Source organism: Phyllostomus discolor, chromosome X, assembly GCF_004126475.2.
Source record: "Phyllostomus discolor isolate MPI-MPIP mPhyDis1 chromosome X, mPhyDis1.pri.v3, whole genome shotgun sequence".
Taxonomy (NCBI): Eukaryota; Metazoa; Chordata; class Mammalia; order Chiroptera; family Phyllostomidae; genus Phyllostomus; species Phyllostomus discolor.
In genome coordinates this window covers 60,633,711-60,657,494 of record NC_050198.1, presented here as the reverse complement: position 1 = coordinate 60,657,494, position 23,784 = coordinate 60,633,711, and the positions used below count along the sequence as shown (strand labels likewise).

The window sequence follows — 23,784 nt, the reverse complement described above, 5'->3', positions numbered from 1 at the left end:
CCGCCCTGCCCGGGCGTTTCCGGTTCAGGAGCAGTACGACACCGTGTGGGTCCCTGGTCTCTCGCACAGTACGGAAGTGTGCCTCGGCAAACCGGAAGCCGCAAAAAGAACGATGGCGGGTTTGAATGTTAGAGATCCTGCGGTAGATCGTTCACTACGTTCGGTGTTCGGTAAGAGGAATTTATTGTTGCCAACCACCGGGGAAGGACGGACAGAGTCCGTGAGCGGCGCGGAAAGTCTCCTGCACCTCTTGAATAGCCTTGGGAGCCTTTGCTCCGTCAGGCGTGCAGCTCTACCTGTCTCACTTGTGGGGCGCCCAAACTGGTGAGCTCGTGGGCAAAGTGATGTTCCCCTTCTCCCAGGGGTTGGCATCCTTTCCACGACGTGGCCGAGGAAGTGAAACTAGCGTTCAGTTTCTGTGCATTTCTCTCTTCATTCATTTTCTAGCTTCAATTATTTTCTAGAAGCGAGGTCGCTTGGCAGGTGTCCCATACTACTTTTCACCCCCTATTTCAGAATACAGTTTATGCGGTGAGGATATAGATACTTGTGTCCACTTCCCGCCCTCTTACCAGAACTTTCATTCTGTGCTTAGAAGCCCGTTACATTTTACCGAATAGTTCATTGATAGTGGTAGCAGCTACCTGGCGTTTCAAGGTGGATTGTAAGTAAATGAATGAACGGTTAAGACATCGCGAAAGACATTTTAAAAGGATCAGACCTCTTCTAAGTAATCTTTTCAGCCGAAATAAGTTATTTCTTTTTAAGTATGTGTTATTATTTTAAAGCACCGTTTTAAAGGGGTATGACAAAACAATTTTTAAACATCGTCCACTACGTGCATGGTCATTCTCCTTTGAGACTGTGTGTATGTAAATGTGGACATATGTGCTGGTTACAATGTTGATATTTTTAGTGTCGTTAAGACTTGCAGACATTTAGGTACTAACAATGCCTAAGTGTTTTCACCAAAGTTAAGGAAAATGTAACTCTAGTTAGATCAGTCTGAGAACTGATATTTACAATGGTACACTTTTTGTATTTAGACTCTGGTTTGTTTTTCTTGAAGTTAAAGTCAGCATCTAAGAGTATCATGTAACTGGGATTGGAGGAGCACTGTATTTCAATCCTGTTATTACATTTTCCTTGATAACTTTGAAACTGTTTACTTTCTTACTAAAGATCTAGGTTACAAACTCAGAATTTTAATGTTACTTATTTTCTTCTTTAGTGGGGAACATTCCATATGAGGCTACTGAAGAGCAATTAAAGGACATCTTTTCTGAGGTTGGACCTGTTGTTAGTTTCAGGTGCGATTCTCTTTTGCTACTTGGTGGGAGTTTCTTTAAAAATCACCAAAAAATTTGGCGTTGGTAATAATGGCAAGATTTTTACTGGTGACTTTTCATGTGCATTCTTCTTCTTTTTTTTTTTTTTGTAACAACTTTATTGAGATATAATTCACATACCATACAGTTTACATTAATTTTTACTAAAAGATTAATTTTTTTGATGCAGGCAGCATTCAAAGTTCATGCCATTTTTAAGTATGCCTAGGGTTTTACTCTCCTGGGCCTTTTGTGTGTTCTATGCACATGTGTCCAACTTCAGGGTCAGCAGGTATGTGTGTAACTGGTTTGAGTTTTCTCCAGAATGTGCTGCACATGCACACAGTCAAGCAAAAAAATGTGCGTTCTCCAACAATGACTACAACCTCAAGCCAGTGGAGCTATGAGCATTCTCTGCTCAACCACCCCTTGTTGTTGTCACTTCTACCAATAACACTGTAGAGTATGGGCTCTTCCCACTACACGGAATTGAGCAGGATCCTTCACTAGTCAGAGAAGCTGTTGATCCTTATTAGCATCCCACTCATATCAGCTGAGGCAGGGGAAGAACTGTAATTAAAAAGTAAAGTTTTTTGAATATTTAAAAAATGTTTCAGTGAGGCAGTCAGAGTGATAAAATTATTTGCCTTACAGTTCACCAAATTAGAATGTGGCAGTGCTTGCAAGAACCCTGTGTGTATGTAACATTTGTGCCTGATACTTTATTCTGCTCTTCAGGTTGGTATATGATAGGGAGACAGGAAAGCCAAAGGGTTATGGCTTCTGTGAATACCAAGACCAAGAGACAGCACTTAGTGCCATGAGAAACCTGAATGGGCGTGAATTCAGTGGGAGAGCACTTCGAGTGGACAATGCTGCTAGTGAAAAGAACAAAGAAGAGCTGAAGAGTGAGTATAAACCCCAGTTGTATGCAGCATAAGGTAGTAAAGATTTAACAATGAAGATTTTCCATTTATGGTATGTTTTAGCATCTGCTTAAATGGTTACCCACACAACTTCTTTACTTGACCCATCTGAGGTGCCTACATCAGGGAAGTGTGTATCTCTGAGAAACAAGGTAAAGATGACTTTAGAAATCCTTCAGTTGCTGAGGAGTTAATTCCAGTTGAAGATGAATTCAGGCTTACCAAGTGATTAGTAGCACTAATTATGTTATTGGTGTTTGCCATTCCTATAACTATGTTGCCAGATCTGTAACTGGTGGGGATACTAAGGCATTCTTAAGGTTTTTTTGAGGTTATAGATTCAGGAATCCATTTAGAAAGTAGCATCTTTTTCTATTTAAACCTTTTGCTTCAGAAAGTGCTTGTCAAAGGAAATTGATATGTCCAATCCCTAATTTAGGTCCACCTGTGTTATTGTGGCCAAGCTTTATTCTAAAAGCAGAAAATACACTCTGTCACTTCTTCCACAGAAATAAGAGACTTGCAAATCACCTATTTCTGAGCTCCAGAGAATTTAAGTTATCAACAGGTCCTTATAGCAGCTCTGGAAAATAGACACTTAAAATGATTTAGCTCTTTATTTTGCCTCTTTAACATTTTTGTACTTTCTTCCCAATCAGGCCTTGGCACTGGTGCCCCTGTTATTGAGTCACCTTATGGAGAGACCATCAGTCCTGAGGATGCCCCTGAGTCCATTAGCAAAGCAGTTGCTAGCCTTCCACCAGAGCAGATGTTTGAGCTGATGAAACAGATGAAGGTGGGAGGAAGCATTAAGTTATGAATAAATCCAATCACATCAAATTTTCAAGAGTTAATTGATCAAGTTAATGGAAATGATTCCCTGTGCTCAAGTAGAAGGTGTACCTGTTGAACACCATATCTTTCTCTTTCGCTATTCCATGTGTCCATGGTATATTTTACATTTTGTGCAGAGTTTCCATTAGTACACAAACATACCAACACAACCTGGCTGGGTTTTTGTAGCCTGTAGATATCAGATATAGATATTAAAATGTGGATTTTTTCCCTAAATGATGGTATTATGGTATTTGAAATGCCTCTTCCTTCTCTTGCCTGCCAAGATTTTGTGTGCTGTGCAAAAACCACGACATTATTACATTTTTCAGATGGGGATGCCTCTAAATCACTATTGATTTTTAAGTAATAAGTATTGAACTTGACAATTTTTCTGTTTATTTCCTCAGCTGTGTGTCCAGAATAGTCCCCAGGAAGCACGGAACATGTTGCTCCAAAATCCTCAACTGGCGTATGCTTTGTTACAAGCTCAGGTAGTGATGAGAATTGTGGATCCAGAAATTGCTCTGGTGAGTGCCTCTGGTTCTTTTATGCTGGGGTAAACCTTGAGTGAGGGTAGGAACTACCTGATTGCTTTGTTAATAAGACAGCTCATAGATTTGTCTTTTTACCTTTTAGAAAATTCTGCATCGCCAGACAAATATCCCAACACTGATTGCAGGCAACCCTCAGCCAGTCCACAGTGCTGGGCCTGCCTCAGGATCCAATGTGTCAATGAACCAGCAGAATCCTCAGGCCCCTGGGGCCCAGTCTTTGGTAGGGTTTTACCCCTTAACATTTGCTGTCTTAGAATGTCATTTTCATTTTAGGAGGGTATATTGAAAGAAGAATGGTCAGGAGCCAGTTGGTAATTTCAGTTTCTAGGCATAGAAGCAGTTTCTAGTTTGCAGAGTATATGGCATCTGAATGAATATAGATTCAGTGCCTAGTTTGTGGGGAAAAAAAGAGGCCCTTCCTGGTAGCCCTTTTTGATAAGCTAATTTTGTGTGTCTGTGCATATGTAGCACTGGGGTTAGCACTTTGTTATTTTATACACATTGTTTCATTTCATACAGCGATTTTTTTATCTCCATTCTTTCCAATGAAAAAAGTAAAAACCTAGCTTTCTAAGTGTGACACAAAACTGAAACCATAAAAACTCAATACATGTAAAAACTAAAAAATTTCTATATGGAGAAAAAGAAATAAACACCAAAGACAGATGACACTTGGGAAAAAACTTGTATTTGCCATACACTTGAACAACAGGCTTATTAAGAGCCCTTACTCATGTTTAAGAATGTTTGTTGCCACCTTATAATAGTGAAAAATTAGAAACATCCTAAATATACATCAGCAGAATGGAATTTTAAATAAACTGCATATGTCACCATGACTGACTTTTAAAAACATAGTTCCATATAGCAATTAAGTTGAACTAGGATTCATGGTATTAACACAGATAACTTAAAAACATATCATACAGAAGTGAAAATAAGTGAATGTGGAAGCATTCCCAAAATATGGAATGTATGTGTCTGCATATACCCCAAAAACATGTTGAGTGAATTGGAAAGAATATCTTTAGTATATAATGATTTACATAAAATTTCAAAACATCTGTAAGAATTCTTAAGTGGTTGTCTAAGAAGGGGATACAGGGTGCAATTGGAGAAGACCACGTGGGAGATTTCAGTTGTGTATATTATTTATTTCCTAAGCTGCATGGTTAATTTTATTTTCTATACATTTTATATATCTGGAATTGTTCGTAAGTAGCTGAAAAGACCTGTAAATTAGTAGGAAAATTACCAATAGCACAGTAGAAAAGTTTGCAGTGGACATAAACAGTTCTCAAAAGTGGAAATACAAATATACATTAAATAAATGAAAAATTGTTCAACCTCAAAAAGATAAATATAAACAAAGTACAAAAAGCTACCATTTTTTACCTATCAGATTGGCAGAGGCAAACAACTTGGATGGATCATATAAATGTTTAGGGTGGGAGTTGGCAAACATCTTCTGTAAATGGCCCAGTAGTAAGTATTTTTTGGCTTGGCAGGCTGTGGAATTGGTCCTGACTACTCAATTCTGTCTTTGGAGGTATAAAATCAACCACAGACAATATATAAATAAATGTGTGTGGTTGTGTTCCAGTAAAACTTTATGAAATGAGGCAGTAAGCCAGATTTTCCCCATGGGCCATAGTTTGCTAACCCCTGCTCTAACTCAATAAATATTTTTTCAGAAATAGAATGAAATGAATTAAGGCCCAGAGAGGTTAACCGATCCAAAAACAGCATAATTGTAAGTGGAACATCCAGGATCTAAACCTGGTTTTATGTGACCTCTTAGCCTGTTTTCTCTTAACCACCTCACTGTACAACTTTCTGTTTTAGAATTTCTTTGTGTTTTCTGAAAGTATATGTGGTTTTTTTATAACAGCTATTATTCTTTCTTTATTGAGCTTTTTCTATTCCAAAGAACTACTTAATTCTCTGGGGAATACACAGGTGAAAACATAACAGTTGGTTTCCCTCCAGGAGCCTTCATGTAGCATTAAATTAACATTCCCCCTAATCCAAAATTATATCTCAGGACCAGGATGAGAAAAGATTGGGCAAATTTTTTTTTTAAATCTTAAAAAAGGAAGACTGCCTTCAGTTTCTTTATAAAAATGTCTCAGTCTCCTCTTTTTCTCCTTGGGTTCAAGGCACTTATTTTTTTTTTTACTCTTATTTCCAGGCCCCAGTCATGAAGTCAACAATAGGTGCTACATGTAGCCTCTGCATACAAATAAGAACTTCTCCATCTCAGCTTTCAGAATGTGGTCCACCTTAACTGTGTTACAAGCAGGCTCTTCATGTGTATTGCATCTTCTCTTCAAATTTTGTTATAAACCTAAATCTGCCTCTGACATGCTATAGAAAAAGGATATTTGGTAGCATATTTGGGGGTATCAATTTGAAGTGTTCTTTAAGGTCATAAACTTTGTATGTTGCATGTTCACAGAAATATCTACATACTCTGGTTTTTCTCTTGCTCAGGGTGGCATGCATGTCAATGGTGCACCTCCTTTGATGCAAGCTTCTATGCAGGCTGGAGTTCCGGCACCAGGGCAAATACCAACAGCTGTAACAGGACCTGGCCCTGGTTCCTTAGCTCCTGGAGGTATGTTTCATTTAGAGCCTTCACCATCTTGGTATTTTGCTAAAGTTTTTTTATTGCAAATGGGATAGATCTTGATATAAAATTAATATACAACTAGGAAATATATATCCTAGGAGGAGGAAATAGTTGATTTCCTATATACAAATCCTATATGTGTGATTATGACAACAGGGAAAAGGACAATAAAGTGGAAAGGTACAGTAACACTTCCAAATTAGTGAAGGGAAAATTAGAATGAATGGAAACTAGACCAAGGCAACAAAGACAGAGAAAAGAAAATGATATTGTGAAGTAAGTAAAATAAAAGTAGAGTAAGGGGGAAGGAATAAAATCTTGTATAGTCATTATTCTACTAAGTGTGAAAGACTGAATTCTTCCATTAAAAGCCAGAGACAAATTAGGGTAAAAGCACATGGAAAAAAAAAAAACAGATACAGAATACATGGACACATTTCTTCATATTTAACAGCTATAACATTACATTTCATTAAGCCAGACCAGAAAACAGGAAGAAAACAGAATTTTGAAAATTGCATGTGTTCATTGAAAGTATACATAGGAATTAATAGAGCATTGCTATTACACTGTTAGCTTTTTGTCATTGAACAGTTGTAACTGAAATTATGCATGAAGTGGTGATTCCCCATATGAAACACCTGTATGAATACACAATGTATATCAGTATTAAAAGTTTTTATACAGCAAACTTGCTTCTTGTTCATTTATCTAATCTGGGTTAGATTGACTGCAACGCTACTCATGGGGGAATTCGAATCTAAATTGTTCTGTTTTGTACAGAGACAAGTTAACAAGTAATGGAAGAAGGGATTTTTACAGAAATTTCAGCAACTCACAGTTTTCATTTATCCTATAGTGTTGTAGTTAAATTATCTTTCAGTGAAAGAAATAGATTCTGTATTTTATACATTTATGAAATATAGGTGCATAATTTACCTTAAAATAGTTGTAATGTTGTTCCACTGTACATGACAAGTATGCAAGCCATGACATATACAGCTGATTACATGAGTTGAAAAATATCCAAATACCCTGTTCAGTGAGTCTAGTGCACCGACCATGCACTTGGATGTCACAGCAATGTCAAATAGCTATAAAGGTTTCTAAGTGACTGCTCTCCATTTCTGGACTTACATTGTCATGAACTGTTAATGGCAGTTCACAGAGTGAACAAGAGTTCACTGAGTGTGGGTCGGCATTGTCTGGGGACCACACTTTGAGTAGCATTGTATTAGTGCACAAAAAATAAATAAGGACATTAAGGAATAAAATAATGGAATCAGTAAGCTTGATTTAGTATATAGAAGGCACCTTACATCTTTTGACTGGAGGAGTCACCCCCATGCCCCCAAGTGACCATGGCACAGTAAAACAAACAAATAAACAAAAACTTGACCATGTACTTAGCCATAAAATAAAAACAAATTTTAAAACATTAAGGTTGTATAGGCTGCATTCTCTGATTATGAGCCAATAAAATTAGAAATAAATAAAAGGTACCTAGTAAAACCTTTACTGGAAAAATACCCTAGGTAATTTTTGAATTAAAAGTAGAAATTTTAAAATTATCTAAAAGACAACAAAAAGTATTAACACTTCATATAAAAAAGTACGGGAAATAGTGAAAGCAGTAAAGGAAAATGAATATCATTAAGTGCCTATAGTATTTTTTTAAGATTTTTTAAAATATATTTTATTGATTATGCTATTACAATTGTCCCATTTCCCCCCTTCACTCCCCTCCACCCTGTACACCCTCTCCCACCCATGTTCCCCCCTTTAGTCATGTCCATGTGTCATACTTATAAGTTCTTTAGCTTCTATATTTCCCATACTATTCTTACCCTCCCCCTATCTATTTTCAACCTACCATCTATGCTACTTATTCTCTGTACCTTTTCCCCCTCTCTCCTCCTCCCATTCCCCTGTTGCTAACCCTCCATGTGATCTCCATTTCTATGGATCTGTTCCTGTTCTAGTTGTTTGCTTAGTTTCTTTTGGTTTTGCTTTAGGTGTGGTTGTTAATAATTGTGAGTTTGCTGTCCTTTTACTATACATGTTTTTTCTTTATCTTCTTTTCTTAGATAAGTCCCTCTAACATTTCATAAAATAAGGGCTTGGTGATGATGAGCTCCTTGAACTTGACCTTATCTGAGAAGCACTTTATCTGCCCTTCCATTCTAAATGAAAGCTTAGCTGGATAGAGTAATCTGGGATATAGGTCCTTGTCTTTCATGACTTGGAATATTTCTTTCCAGCCCCTTCTTGCCTGTAAGGTCTCTTTTGAGAAATCAGCTGACAGTCTGATGGGAACTCCTTTGTAGGTTACTGTCCCCTTATCTTCTGCTGCTCCTAGCATTCTCTTCTTCATTTTTACCTTGGATAATGTAATTATGATGTGCCTTGGTGTGTTTCTTCTTGGGTCCAACTTCTTTGGGGCTCTCTGAGCTTCCTGGATCTCCTAGCAGTCTATTTCCTTTGCCAGACTGGGGAAGTTCTCTATTATTTGTTCAAATATGTGCTTGATCTGTTGCTTTTCCTCTTCCCCTCCTGGTACCCATGTATTTCGGATGTTGGAATGTTTAAAGATGTCCTGGAGGTTCCTAAGCTTCTCCTCATTTTTTTGAATTCTTATTTCTTCATTCTTTCCTGTTTGTTTTTTTCTTCCTTTTGGTCCACTCTATTGTTTTGAGTCCCAGTTTCCTTCCTATCCCTATTGGTTCTCCATACATCTCCCTTCATCTCTTTTATGGTAACCTGCAGTTTTTCATGTAATTTGCGCCCAAAATCAACCAATTCTGTGAGCTTCCTGATCACCAGTGTTTTGAACTGTGCATCTGATAGATTGGCAATCTCTTGGTCGCTCAAAAGGATGAGCCCTGGGGCATTGATCTGTTTTTCTGTTTGAGACATGTTGCTCCTGTTACGGTGAGGGGCGGAGCCTTAGGTGTTCACCAGTGCTGGGCACCCCAGTCGCTAGATAGTGACGTTGTGTGTGGGGGCGGGGCAGGAGGGAACAATGGCAGTAGCTCCATTCTCCTGGGATCTCAGTCCCTTCCCTGAGATCCTGGGTTGTGCGCTCTGCCCTGGTTCACAATTGCAGCCTCACTGGGTCCACCAGTTGCCGCTTGTGTACTCAGGGTCCACCGCTGCGATCTTGTGTGCCCTGGATGCCTCACGCGCTCCTGGTTGCCTATGCACCCAGTTCTCCCTATTCTCTGCGCTCGAGACCAAGGCCCGGCTGCTGCTCGTCTCCGCCCCTCCTACCAGTCTGGATGAACGGGTCTACTTCAACTTCTTGGCTGTCCAACTTCCATTCAGATAAATTATCTGTCAGTTCTGGGTGTTATTCTACCTGTAAATTGTTGTTGTTCTTATCTTGGTTGTATGTGGAGGTATGGTGCGTCCACCTATGCCTCCATCTTGCCGGAAGTAGATTTTTTTATTATTATTTATTTTTAGAGAGGGAAGGGAGGAAGAAAGAGAGAGAGAGAGAAACATCAATGTGAGGTTGCTGGGGGTCATGGCCTGCAACCCAGGCATGTACCCTGACTGGGAATTGAACCTGCGGTACTTTGGTTCTCAGCCCCCGCTCAATCCACTGAGCTACGCCAGCCAGGGCTAAGTGCCTATAATATTAAAGAATAAAGGAACTCTAAATTCTAGTTTTAAAGAATTGCAAAAATAATTTTAAAAAACCAGATCAAGAAGAGGGAATTATAAGTATATAAAAGTTGTTGTTAAGTGTAAATAAATTTTTAAGTGATATTTTTTGTGAGCTTGTAGCATTCATACTTCTGAAATTATTACAACTTCAAACTTCACTAAGAGTTTTGAGATACCCTGGACAAAGCTGTTTGACAGTTGATGAGAAGCAAGAATAACCTACTAGGAAAGTAGGCAAAGAAAGTGAGTAGGCACTTTCCAAATGGCAACAAGAACAAATTCATTTATAGTCAAGATTGTAAGTTAAATAGCAAAATTTTGTTTTACTTAAACCCATCCAACTAGCAAAAGTTTCAAAGAGAGATGACACTATTGATGGGAAATGTGGTATCATTAACAACATTGCTGGTGGAAATGTGAAGTTTTTCAGCCATTTGAGAAAGTATCCTCACAGTAAAGATTCATAAACATTTTGACCTACCAATTTCATTTCTGGGAAGCTAGTGCATACAATAAAAGTGCCATTATGTGATAGTTTATAATATGAGAAATCATGCCCATAATTCCTTCTGCCACCACATTCTTCAGATCCTAAATCTTTATATTGTTTTGGTGAGCAGTGTGAACAAATCAAAATGTTATGGCTAGAAGAGAGCTTTGAAATCAATTAGACCTGCAGTTATCAAACATTAGTGTGCATTAGAATCACCAACAGAGCTTATTAAAAAACAAATTGCTGGTCCCCACTCCCAGATTCTCTTAATTCAGCAGGTCTGAGGTAGGGCCCTGCAAATTTGCAGTTATAACAAGTCCTTTATGATGCTGAATCCACTGGTCTGAGGTCCATATTCTAAGCAGTGGTTTAGGCCAGTTCCTTCGTATTACATATCAGAATGCCTGGAAATAAGGTAATTTTATCAAATTACTTGTTTGAAATCACATTTAGTAGCAGGACTTAGGCCAGCACAGGTTCAGGTTTTTTACCCAGGGCTCTTTGATACCTGGCATGTTAAATGGAATAAGAGAATGTGAAGTGTACTTGGTCATGTAGGTAAGTATTAATGACTGCAAACAGTTGAGCTTGTCTCTTTTCCCCACTCGTAGCATATACTGTTCCTTTGAGGAAAAGAGAAGTATTTCTATGTGCAAAGGACAAGACAGGGACTTAGGGTACATGACTATTCTTCATATAGCAGTCATCACACCCTAACTGGTTAGAATAGACCAGTAGTTCTCCATTTTATTAGACCCAGTGCTCCTTTTTCATAACAGATACTTTGCAGTGACTCTTTACTATCCTGAAATGAAATACACACATGATGATATAACCTACTTAACATGATTTCAAAAAAGATAATCAGCACAACTCCCTAGCTATACTATAAAGGATAAATTAAAAGAAATTAATTTATAACAAAAAGTAATTTTTAATATGCAAGTATTCAGGCAAAACTATACTAGAAAACAAAAGGTAGCAGTCAGATGCTTGCACATATACCATGAATGTAAAGGTTACAAATGTAGACAGATACAGGTATTTTTTTTTTTGCAAGACAGATACCACAAGGACTGTTGACGTTGGTGATGTAATTTTCTGAAATGGTGAAAACTCATGGTAAAGTTCATAACAGAACAGAATATAGTACCCATAATTTACTCAGTCACTGCAAAAGACCATTTTGTTTACAAATGAAACAGACCTAGGTTTTAAGTTTGTATGACTATAAACAGATTTTCATTTGTGTGAATGTTCAATGAGACATTTGAAAGTTTTGCAAAACAAGGTAATTCTTGATTTTGTGGAACTATCTCATACATTGCAGTATCCCTGTTAGCTTCTCATTAAATGCCAGCGATGCCCCCACAAATCTTTATTATAACTAAAACAGTATACCCATACATTTACAAAATACCCCAGAAACAGTACAGTCTCCTATGAGAGGAGTTACATAGTTGAATGCCATTGTTCTGCATTACAGAACTGCCTGCCAAGGTACTGGTAACCAGTGAGATTAAATATTCTTATTTAATTCACTTTTATGTTACTGAAGCTTAAAATATAATAACAAATTTCCTTCTTCTATGTAGCTGCATTGTTTGGTGGTAGTTATCTTTGTAGGTTTCTGCTTGTGGGTCAGAAAGAGGAAATTTGTTAACTCAGCCACTGTGTTAATTTTTTCCCACTGTTCTAATGTGTATTGTCTTTCTTGCCCTTTATATTCTAGGAGGAATGCAGGCGCAGGTTGGAATGCCAGGAAGTGGACCAGTGTCCATGGAGAGAGCACAAGGTAGATAAATAGTAATACCTGATTAATGTGAACTGGACTTGGAAATGTTCTCTATCTGTACTGTCTAAGATGGCAGTATGGAAGTCACTAACCACATATAGATATTTGCATGTTGAAATAATTAATTAAATTTAAATTAGGTAAAATCTAAAATCCAATTCCACATTACAACTGCTCAATGGCCACAGTAGGCTCATGGATACCCTGCTGGATATTACAGATATAGAACATTTCTGTCATTGTAGGAAATTCAGCTGGACACCTCTGGTCTACACTTTCCATCTAGTGATTCAGAGCCTAGCTCTACAAGAATTGATGATGAAGCAAATGAATCCTTTGGTGCCATTTAGTTTATTTTACCTTTTCCTGATAGTCGAATGATTCTGCTGACATGTTTTCTCTCTCTGTGTAAACATTTGTTGATTTAATAAGAAATTTTAATAATGAGTTTGTAATATGTGGCTGGATATGTAGAATACTAAATTGAAATCCCAGAGGAAACAGGGAGGGACCAAAGGCTTATGAAGCTTACTTGATAAGTGTATATTGTGCTGTGGCAGTAACACTGGATACCATAACAGTAGACACTCCAAAATCTCCATGTTATTTCTCTATGTTACCTGAATTTAAAGAAAAGGAAGTACAGTGGTGCAGTTGAAAACAACATTAGGAAGAGAGACAGTGAGAAAACAGAAAGAACTAACCAGTAAAACTGAATGCATATTGTAGCACAGGTCATTTAATTTTTATAAACAACCTATGAGTTAGGGGCAGCACCTCAGTTTCCAGGTAAAGGTGTGGAAGCTGAAAGTACTGAGTTATTTACTGAAGGGGGTGTGGTAAGTAAATGCCAATATCTGAGTAACTTGGACTGGACTTAGTACACTAATCTTCTCTTCCAGCTAGTAAGTGACAGAGCTAAGATTCTGAAGTCTCTAATTCTAGAATCTAGCCTCTTGTTCAGTCCACACCACCTCTATTAACTTCCAAATATATTTTCTTTGGATAGTCATAGAGAAGCTTGTTACTTCTTAGCATATGGCTTATAAGTGAAACCTATTTTTAAGCAAAATATTAAGATATAGGACTGTATACTTACTCCTTGTCTGTGTACACTGGGGTTGGTTACTGAAGTGACAGAACTAATAATCTTGTCAGACAGTTGGTAGTAGGACAAGCCGTTAACTAAATACCTCATCTGAGCATCCCATGTTTTTGTGTAGTTGTGCCCAACCCCCACTGGCTGATCAATACATTGTGTATGTATCCCAAAGTATGTAGTCATGAGAAGGAATTGGAGTTTCAGTCATACTTTTACCTTTACCCCAAGCCATTATTCAAGCTAGAGCTTTTTAATGTGTACTTCCATAAGGCATCTTCCTTCCTGCTATAGTTATCTTCATATTTTTCTGGTCAAAAGTTAACAAAGAGAAATGGCTCAAGTTTTGAAGATATATCAGGGCTGCTTTCATGAAGAGACAGAGTGAGATAAGTTTCCTTTTATAGTTTTCCTTCAATACCAGCAGAGAAAGCAAGAATCTTTGCATTTGTACCTAGTTTGTCTTTCTTTTCTTCGAATCTGTTTCTTTTGCACATTTGTAATGGTGAAAGGAGACAGTGAGATGTTTAAGAAGATACTTCCTCTTGCCTTCTGCAGCCTTTGTTTAGTGTTAGTGCCCTTGTCATCTCATTAGTCCTCGTTTGCTCTTATCATAATGTCTGTTTATTATCAAAGACTTGCAGTGGCATAGTATTTCTTGAAGAGTGATATTCTCTTTCCTTGTCTAAAGTTCATTCACTGCCCTTTCTCCATTTGGTACTTCTGCTATAGGAGTCTCCAGAATAAATCTTGCCTTCTACATTCAGTATAATGTCTTTCGTTTTTACTTATGAAATATATTTATGTTCTTTACCTAAGTTAGAGATTCAGAACCACCCAAAGAAAAAGAACCACTTTTTATATTTTGTTTCTTTTTTTAAATGGAATCATAAAGTGATTTAGGAGACTCGTAGTAGCAGAGGTGAAAATTGAAAGTGGCTGGTTATTCCTGCCCAAATAAAATCAGTGGCCCAGAGGTGTCAGCTTCAGAAGCAAGCTGATCAAAGCAGAACAGTTTCAGATTCCAAAGACACTAAAATAGTTTAGGAAGATTTTGTAGCCTGGAGCAAACTAATGAAATCTGTTTAACTTAACGTGTGTAAATCTCCAGTGTCTGTATGTGTATGTTTCTGCATGGGTATGCAAGCTCTTTTAAGTGTCTGCTCTTTCTCCTTTTGAACTGAATGCTCACCTAGGAACCCTACAGCACTCGCCCGTGGGACCTGCCGGGCCTGCATCAATTGAGCGAGTTCAAGGTACCCATTGTATCTGTGGGTTTCCTTTTGCTTGTGGTGTTCAGGGTGGGACGTTGAGAGGACAAGGGCTGCTTGGCAGTCATCCTCATGTTCAGAACCCAAAAGGGTAGTGTTATGGGTTTTTAATTTACTCCTGTTGGGGCCACAAGCCTAAGATTGACCTCTTCACACAGGGCAGAGAACATGGATGATATGGGCATCTGTCCGAGGCTGTACTCCCTCCCTACTGGTGTCAGGAGGCTTGGATGGAATAGCAGTCTGCAAGGAGACAGCAGGTTCTTGCAGAGCCATGGCAGTGTTCACATATGCCAAGACCCTACCTCTCTTTTGTGACTCTGGTCCTTGACCTAAGATTGATTATAAGGAAAACCAGGAGCATAAGTGTCTTCAGGTTGCAGTGCTAGTCCTTGGCAGGTTGCTCCCCAGTTTGCTCTTTATATAATTCCATCCATACCTCTGACATGGTACAGATTCTGCCTACACCCTGCTTCTGTTCTTGAGCTGCAAGAGGAGTCTGCTGTGGTGAGGTTTCACCCACTCTAAGGTGTCTGAATTATGTTGTCAGTGGTATATAGAGTCATTTCTTGTTTCCTTGTGTGTCCTTCACAGCAGTAACTCCCCGTTTGTTTCCCTGTCAGTGCCGATGCAAGACCCCAGAGCAGCTATGCAACGCGGGCCCTTGCCTGCCAACATCCCAACTCCTCGAGGTCTGTTAGGAGATGCTCCAAATGATCCACGTGGGGGCACTTTACTTTCTGTAACTGGAGAGGTAGAGCCTAGGTAAGCAATGACACAGCAGTAAAATTGTAGACAAATCAGAATTTTCCCTTACTTTGAGAACAAAGTCTTTCCATACAGTTATACCTGTTGGTTGCTGTCCAAGACAAAGTACTTCCCCTTGGGCAGAGGTGTGTAGTTGGGTATGTCATTTGGAACTAACCATGACTACTCCCATCTTCAGAAATTAGAAATTCTAGTGCACATACCTGAATAGGAAAAATTTATACTGCTTCTTGGTAGTAGTAACTTTAATAATGGCAATAATAATAATAAAAATAATAATTGATATTGGGATTATGCCCCTGGCTCTGCTCTGAGTACTATTAGATCATCTCATTAAATCCACACAAACCTATGAGATTGATACCAATATCAGTCCCATTTTACAAATGAAGAAACTGAGTCAGAGAAGCTAAATAAATGTGCCTGAGATTACACAACTAACAAGTGGTGGAGCTTAGATTTTAACTCATATGGTAACAATGTTCTTCAGCACTATACTGCCTACTCACTATGCATAATGGATATGCATTAACTTCTCCTTAATTATGAGTGCCCTGACCAAATATGAATTTCTGGAGTATGTTGATTTGTATCTGCATAGCTTTTCTTCAGCATGTTTGGTGTTACTCTCTTAGCACTCATATACTGATATTTGCAACAGTTCTTGTCTGATTTTTACTCAGTTATCTTCTGGTTGACAATTTTGTCTTAGTTTTTTGGCTCTGTTTTAAAATATAACATTTTTTTTCATCTGTAGAGGTTACCTGGGACCACCTCATCAGGGTCCACCCATGCACCATGTCCCTGGCCATGACAGCCGTGGCCCGCCCCCACATGAGATGAGGGGAGGGCCATTAGCTGAGCCCAGACCTCTAATGGCAGAGCCCAGAGGACCCATGCTAGATCAGAGGGGTCCACCCTTGGATGGCAGAGGTAAGGGCAGACCATGGCACAGCACTGCCTGGCAGTTGTAGGTTGGTGATAAACCCAGCTGTCTTAGGCTCTAATCTGGAATAAAGAATGTTGGAGTGGTAGGGTTGGCAAGCATTTTTAAGATTTAGCTGCAAATCTGAGAAATTGAGGAGGAGAAAGCAGTCTCCTATAGTTGGAGGTAAATGTGACTAAAGGAATTGGTTTCTGTCTCTCTTGGATTGTTCATTCTTCTTGTAATAAAGGGGAGTAACTACACAGTGGTTTTCTCGCACCTTGCTTCATAGGTGGAAGGGATCCCCGAGGCATAGATACACGAGGGATGGAGGCACGAGCCATGGAGGCAAGAGGATTAGATGCCAGAGGATTGGAGGCCCGTGCGATGGAAGCACGTGCGATGGAGGCCCGTGCGATGGAGGCCCGTGCGATGGAGGCCCGTGCGATGGAGGCCCGTGCGATGGAGGCCCGTGTGATGGAAGTCAGAGGGATGGAGGCTAGAAGCATGGATACGAGGGGCCCAGTCCCTGGCCCTAGAGGACCTATACCTAGTGGAATCCAGGGTCCCAATCCAATTAACTTGGGGGCAGTTGGCCCCCAGGGATCCAGACAGGTATGTATGGCATTCACTTCTGGCTTCTATGTGAAATCTTGATCTATTCAGGAACTACTTCTTGAGCCTGATTATTACTACTTTCTGATTTGGGCTATTTGTCAGCTTATTGGAAAGGGAAGATTAGAATCTCCCTTCCTTTAGTTTCTCTGTCCCTTAGGGTGGTGATTTTTTGATTACCAAGATAATAGTCCAAAAGGGCAACCTTGTGCAACAATTTCAGAAGCTTTTCCATTCAGAGCAGAGACCCTGAAAATCTAGAGATAAAGAGTATATCTGTAGAATCTAGGCATGGGTCACTTGTAAAACCTCCCAAATGATTCTAACGTACAACCATAAAAGCCACTGCATTAGAGCATGTAAAGAGCATGTAAAGATAATCTTAGGTGTACAGAAACCTGTTTTAATTGCCTTCATTGCATAGCCTAAATAGTGGAGTGTGAAAGGCAGTTTTACTAATGCTCACCTTAAGCCCATGTAACTGAATTCTGATCTTTGCTTTCTTTATATTTATGTCTCTCCAGCAGTGAGACTATATGGTTGTCTGTGATTGTCTATGTCGTCATCTCCTCCCTCTTCATCCCCAATTGGTTATGGGGAGGTGTGTATCTTCCCTGAGTTTTTATATGTCAGAACCTTCATCTCCCTCCCAGGAGTGTCCAACCTTTTGGCATCTCTGTGCCACACTGAAAGAAAAAGAGTTGTCTTAGGCCACACATTAAATACACAAATACTAGTGGAAATTTTAAAATCTCATAATACTTTAAGTAAATTTACAATTTTGTGTTTGGCTGCATTTATAGCCATCCTGGGCTACGAGTTGGACACCCCTGCATCTGGTCCTTCCACTTTCCTTTTTCATATATATGTTTTCCTCCTTCCTCTGCATAGTTCTGTCTCTCTTTCCTCTTTCATATGCTTCTGTGCCTTCCTCCTTTTGTGTGGGGGGGGGAGGGGGAAGAGAGAGGAGAGAATGTCAGAGCTGAAGTAGAACATGTCAATCATCCACTTCTCTCATTTTGTAGGTTTGGAAACTGAGACCCAAGAATTCAGGTGACTTGTCTCAATTAACACAAGTAAAAAGTGACAGAGCAAGGAATAGCACCCACTCTTTTTTCCAGTGTACCACTCTTTCCTATTACCTGCACACTGCATATGGGTATATGTGTGCCTACATCCCCCTCTTTAAAATGAAACATCATTATCTTGTTTCTCATATATGTAGAAGAAAACTCTTTATTGTTTTTCAAGTTGTGCTTTTAAAAAATGTATTCATGGACCCCTGTGTTTATTGTGTGTGCACTCTCTAGTCAGTAGCCTCATAATAAAAATGGTCTCTAGGTGTTCACTCAGTCATTGAACAAATGTTTATGTAGCAGCTACTATGTACCAAACAGAGCTATAGGTAGTAGGGATATAGCAGTGTGAACCAAAAAAGTCCCTGTCCCTATGGGCTTACATTCTAGTTGGGGAGAAAAAAAAAACAAATAACTACTTGATGTGCTTATATAATTCTGTCGATAATTCTGTGGAGAAAGACATTTAAAATAGTGGTTGGAAGACTATTTCTGGATGTCTTGCTCCTTTGTCTCTGCTAGTTTTTGAAGTAATTACCCTGTAATATTAGGCTTATATAGTTCTCATTAGTCGGTTCTATAAAGCTAATTAGGTCTGAGGTAGAGAAAGAAATTTACATTCAAACCATTTAAAAATGGTTTAAGTCAATATGTACACTTATAAATAAATATGTAAAATATATTCATCCATATATAATAGATACACAATAAGAACCTCACTTCTGCCCCTGTACCTGTCTCCCCTGTAACCCCATCTCCTACAGATAATTGCTTTTATTAGATTGTTTTATGTTTCTTTCTAACAAATAAGAATATATACTCATACTTTTTCAAATGTGAATATACATATATTTTTACATTTCACTCCCTTCACTATTCTGTGCCTTGTTTTTCACTTAACAGTATATTCTTAATTGATAATTTCAAATCAGATTTTAAAATTAACTCCAGTACACATAAGTTGGAAACTCATCAGTAAAAGGATTATTGTTACTAGGGTGATTGTGTAACTTACCGAACAGGGACACATTTGAGAATGAGTGAGAGGTCTGTTAGTATTGACTGTTTTAGGCAAACCTAGATGTGTTATCATACATATCATTATTTATCTGCCTAGAATAGGCACTCTAGAAATTTTAAATGGCAGTTAGTGAATGGTTACATCATATTATGTTACTTCAAGTTAGTATTGACCGAAGGTTCAGGAAGGTTATTCTCAGAGATGTTTCAGATCTGTAACAGATCAGGTCTGTCTCTGGATTGAGTATCGATAAAGAACAGAAAGTAATAGTTTAGCAGGCTGTATGAAGCCATACTAATACTTCATCTCTTTAGTGTCTTTAGGAAATGAGTCCATGCATGTAAGTGAATGTTTTGGATAATAAAACTATTCTATCAAATTTATTAAACTACTTAGATGAGAAATAACTTGTGAAGTGCATTATGCTTTCTTCCCTTCTTAAACAGGATACAAAAAATGATTTTAATCATTTTGATTATACAAAGTCATCATTAAATGTATCCATTATTATATATGCTATAATAGAGGAGTTATTTCCTGTTTGGTTCCTAGTTTCTGTCACTGTCAGGCTGTCACCTGGCTCCTCACATTGCTGTCATGGTATCTGCTCCTAACAGTCTATCCACATTTCTTTTATGCTTTGCTTCTTCTAATCTGGGGAAGCAGGTAACAAGTTTGTTAATGATGTGTGTTTAGTAAGAGTACCTAAGGTCTGGTTGAATGCCTGAATGTGAATATAACTACAGCATAGGGACATTTTCACAGATTCTAGGGGCTCTGAGGCCTTTCCTTGGGTTATGGTAGTCTTCTCAAAGATTGAACTCACCAAAGATCTGAAATACTAGTAAGTATGATATAACTGTACTTTGTTCTTTTAATTCGGGTCAGTCATATTTCTTGGTCTATATTTAGCATCTGCTGCATATTCTCTCTGGAAAGTTACCAAAAGGAAATGTTGGGCTAATAGCAATCTTTTCCCCAGAGGCCTTCCCATCTCCTTTCTGCCTCTGCCATTAGGAGTATCTCTGCCTTACTTGTGGGATAGGACCCTTTGGGATGAACAACTTATATCTGATTGAACTAGAGATAGGCGGTATCCCTGTGAATGTAGCTTCCCAGTGGGCCAGCGTACATTATCTCTATAACCTGTCAGCTTTCATTTCTGTTTCCACTGACCACTAGTTTCCAGGATGCTCTGTGTTCTCTGTGCTTATGTGGCTGAATTTTGCTTGATTTAATGGTATCCAGTTGTGCTGTGTGATATTTGTTGATGATGCTGGAGCTGTTATAAGCAAACGTGTCTAACTTGCTAGTTGATCTCTGCCTAAACCCTGCCTTCTGCCATTGCTAGCAATAGGAAATGATCTTCAGAATCATTAATTTGCTTTTCTTACTCATACCCATAATCAGATCATATTTTTAACATTGCTGTTGCTGAATTCTGGCTACCTGTATGAGAAGTTCCAAAAATCTCTCATTTCTCTTTGTGCACACAGGTTCCAGTCATGCAGGGAGCAGGCATGCAGGGAGCAAATATCCAGGGTGGGGGCCAGCCTGGTGGCTTTAGTCCTGGCCAGAACCAAGTCACTCCACAGGACCATGAGAAGGTAAGCAACACAGAAGGTAAGCAATGCTGCCTGACTGCCTCCATGTGCACAAATCCTTTGGAATCCTCTTTTTAGTAGTTACTATGTGCCAGTGCTAGGTTTTCAGAGTCCCTTTGGCAGTGATGTGTACTCTTAGAACTCTGTGATCTTGTTAACCTGAAAATTTGTGAGCCATTCCTGAAATCCTTAAATGAATGTATGTAAACGGCAGCTAATCTTACATTTTTAGGTTTATCTGCCAATACCAGTTATTTTGTGCAGGCCAAATTGACCTGAAAATCTAAATCCTTTTTTTCATCCCCTTCCAAGCTTATCCCTAAAAACAGTAGCAGATTCCCCACAAGTGTCTTTCTGTTTCTGTATTTGACCATTATGAGGAGCTCATGTCTGATGTAAAGGCCTAAAACTTGTGAAAAGGAGAGACATTCAAAAGGATTGAAAACCAATAACTTCCCAGAGCTCACAGATATCAGTTTACTCTGCAAGACCTTTGGGTTCATAAAGGTGTCTGTTTTGAATCTTCTAATCTTAGATGATGTTGTACTTTTGCTTTTCATTATGCCTTTTCTCACCAGCTGGTTTTGGTTTCTTGTTTGCTTTGGGTTGATTTTCCGGGAGGCTGTTGTCAACGTGTGAAATATCCTTCCTTTTGGACACAACTGGTATTGTTTTTGTTTTTGTTTTTAGCTGCCATCATTAATGCTCACTCATTAACACTCACTATTCTTTTTTCTCTTTGCAGGCTGCTTTGATCATGCAGGTTCTTCAGCTGACTGCAGATCAGATTGCCATGCTGCCTCCTGAACAGAGGCAGAGTATCCTGATCTTAAAGGAGCAAATACAGAAATCCACTGGAGCACCTTGAAAGGTGAGTGAACTTATCTGGCCTGAATCAGACATGCTCCTTGTGCATTTGGGGTATATACTTCCAACCTTAACTAACAAGACTCTCCTGCTCTCAAGACTCCCTGAGGCCTGCACTCCTCTTGGCTAGACTCTTCAACCTTCAGTAGGTCAGCCCCTATTAGAATAACAGAAGGCTACAGAGCATTTGTTCAGCTCTTGAATTAGTTGCAATGTTTTTAAACCTTTTTACCCCAATAGCAAAAGTAATATATAATCAAATATAACAAAATTAATCAGATACAGAAATGTAAAAATTTTGGGGTAATAAAGCTCTGCTTCCTCAATTCCAATCCCCAGACATAACCTCTAAATATAGTTTGATGTATATCCTTCCACAGTCAATTATGTTATTTTATAGCAGGCTGTCCTATCAAAATGGCAAGAATACAGAGCATTTCAATAAAATGTATAAATGTTTTAGTTTCCAGTATTTATTTTATATTGAATATTTTGAGGTTAAACTGTACTACAGCACATAATTAAGCTAGTGAATGTCTACCATCACCATCAGTCCCTATACATTTGAGAGGTTGCTGTATGCTGCTGCCCTTATTTTTCTTGCTCATCATTAAATAAAAAGAATCTTAACCATGTGACCTAACTTGATTACATGTATTGGTGTTTCCTTTAAAAAAATTTCCCCCTACAGCTTATATTTCATAAACAATTCTGTTTTGTAAAAACAGTTTAAAATTTACATTATCCTAATATCACCTCAAATATCACATTTTGAAGTTCTACTTTTTATCCCATTCATATTATAATTTCCATCCGTATATCATCATATAATAGTGAACTCATTTACAGTAATTAAATGAGTACAGTATTTACTAAATACATTGTATTTTAATCCACATTTATAATATCATTAAAACATCCAGACTGGAAATAAACATCATATCTGTCATAGATGAATGCTTAGCTAGACTTTCGGTATGACTAGTACTTTAATTTTTCAGTTCACATACCATGGGCATTCTATTTTCTTTCAGTAAAAGTATAGAGTACCTATTATATTCAGAGGAACAGATAAAAGACACTTCCTCGTTTTTACTTTTTCTAATTAATTTATGCCAGAGAAGGCATTACCTACAATGTGAGGAAATGGTTTTGGGGTAGTGGAGGTAGAAATGTTTCTAAAACTTCTTTCATTATGTATTGTTGCTTATGAGATAACTCATTTCAAAGCCTTGCACATAAATCACATGGCAAGCGTTTTTGTTTATTTTACCTTTTATTTTGAAATAATTGTAAATTCACAGGAAGTTGGAAAAATAGTACCCCATGTACCCTTCTTACACCTTCCCCCAGTGATAACATCTTGAGAAGCTGTCATACAATACCACTTTGGCCTGTAATACAAAACCAAGAAGTCGACATTGACGCGTTACTGCTGACTAGACTACAGACCTCACTCAGTTTTTACCACTTTTTTAAGCCTACATTAGTTTGTGTGTATGTATGCGTGGTGTGCATGTAGTTCTGTGCAATTCAAATAGGCGAGGTTTTAATGTTTAATTGCTGTTATCTGCATACGGTAGCCAAAATATTGGCTCTCCCTCCATCATATACCTCGCTTGCTGTCATCCATCTCTGCTATCACTGGCAGGTTTATATACCATTACCATTAGGATACCGGTTGTCAACCAGAGGCAGCTTTGCCCACTACAGGACATTTGGAAATGTCTGGAGACATTTTTGGTTTTCACAGCTTTAGGGGGATGGTGCGCCGCTGGCATTCAGTGGTAGAGATCAAAGACGCCTCTAAATATTCTATAATGTACAAGATACACTCCCCCATAAAAAAGAGTTATCTGGCCTCAAATGTCAGTAGTGCTGAGGTTGAGAAACCCTGCTGTAAAGGATGATTCCTTTTGAGAGGCAGGAGGCAGACACATTAGGAATCTGCCCCTGGTGTTTTACTCTTCTGCATGGCCTCCCTCCCCTACCTTTTAAATGTTTTTTCCTGGTGTTTGGGGAAGAGAACATTGTCTCAACTTCTAATGGCTTTCTCCCAACTTTTCCTTACAGGTTTTCAAAACTACCTGGCAACAAATCCATAAATTAATTCTATAACTTTGTTGAAATGTTACAAAAAATGACTTCTACATCCTAACCCTTGAATGATTCAAATCGGTGCCAGGTGGAGGACTCCCGTCATATTCTCTCAGAACAAAACCAGACCATTCTGCTGTCTTAGTTTGTATATTTTCTGTGACTTGAAATAAACTTTAAACACAATTTTACTATACTGCAAATTGA

General features: G+C 38.5%; 1 protein-coding gene across 5 annotated transcripts; it reads left to right on the top strand.

The window, feature by feature from the left end:
* The first annotated feature begins 14 nt into the window (after positions 1 to 14).
* CSTF2 (cleavage stimulation factor subunit 2) lies at positions 15 to 23,784 on the top strand. 5 transcript variants are annotated; one of them, XM_036017192.1, is made up of 16 exons: positions 15 to 170; positions 1,232 to 1,310; positions 2,067 to 2,236; positions 2,914 to 3,050; positions 3,499 to 3,618; positions 3,728 to 3,865; positions 6,139 to 6,262; positions 12,172 to 12,234; positions 14,530 to 14,589; positions 14,763 to 14,864; positions 15,228 to 15,369; positions 16,130 to 16,305; positions 16,590 to 16,912; positions 20,506 to 20,616; positions 21,359 to 21,486; positions 23,557 to 23,784. In XM_036017192.1, the coding sequence occupies exons 1-15, from the start codon at positions 113 to 115 to the stop codon at positions 21,479 to 21,481; spliced, it is 1,926 nt and encodes a 641-aa protein (XP_035873085.1). In that variant the 5' UTR covers positions 15 to 112; the 3' UTR covers positions 21,482 to 21,486; positions 23,557 to 23,784. The 5 variants fall into 5 exon arrangements, with proteins under 5 accessions (XP_035873085.1, XP_028378430.1, XP_035873086.1 ...); XM_028522629.2 differs by having other exon boundaries at positions 21,359 to 21,484; positions 23,554 to 23,780; XM_028522630.2 differs by lacking the exon at positions 14,763 to 14,864 and having other exon boundaries at positions 16 to 170; positions 21,359 to 21,484; positions 23,554 to 23,768.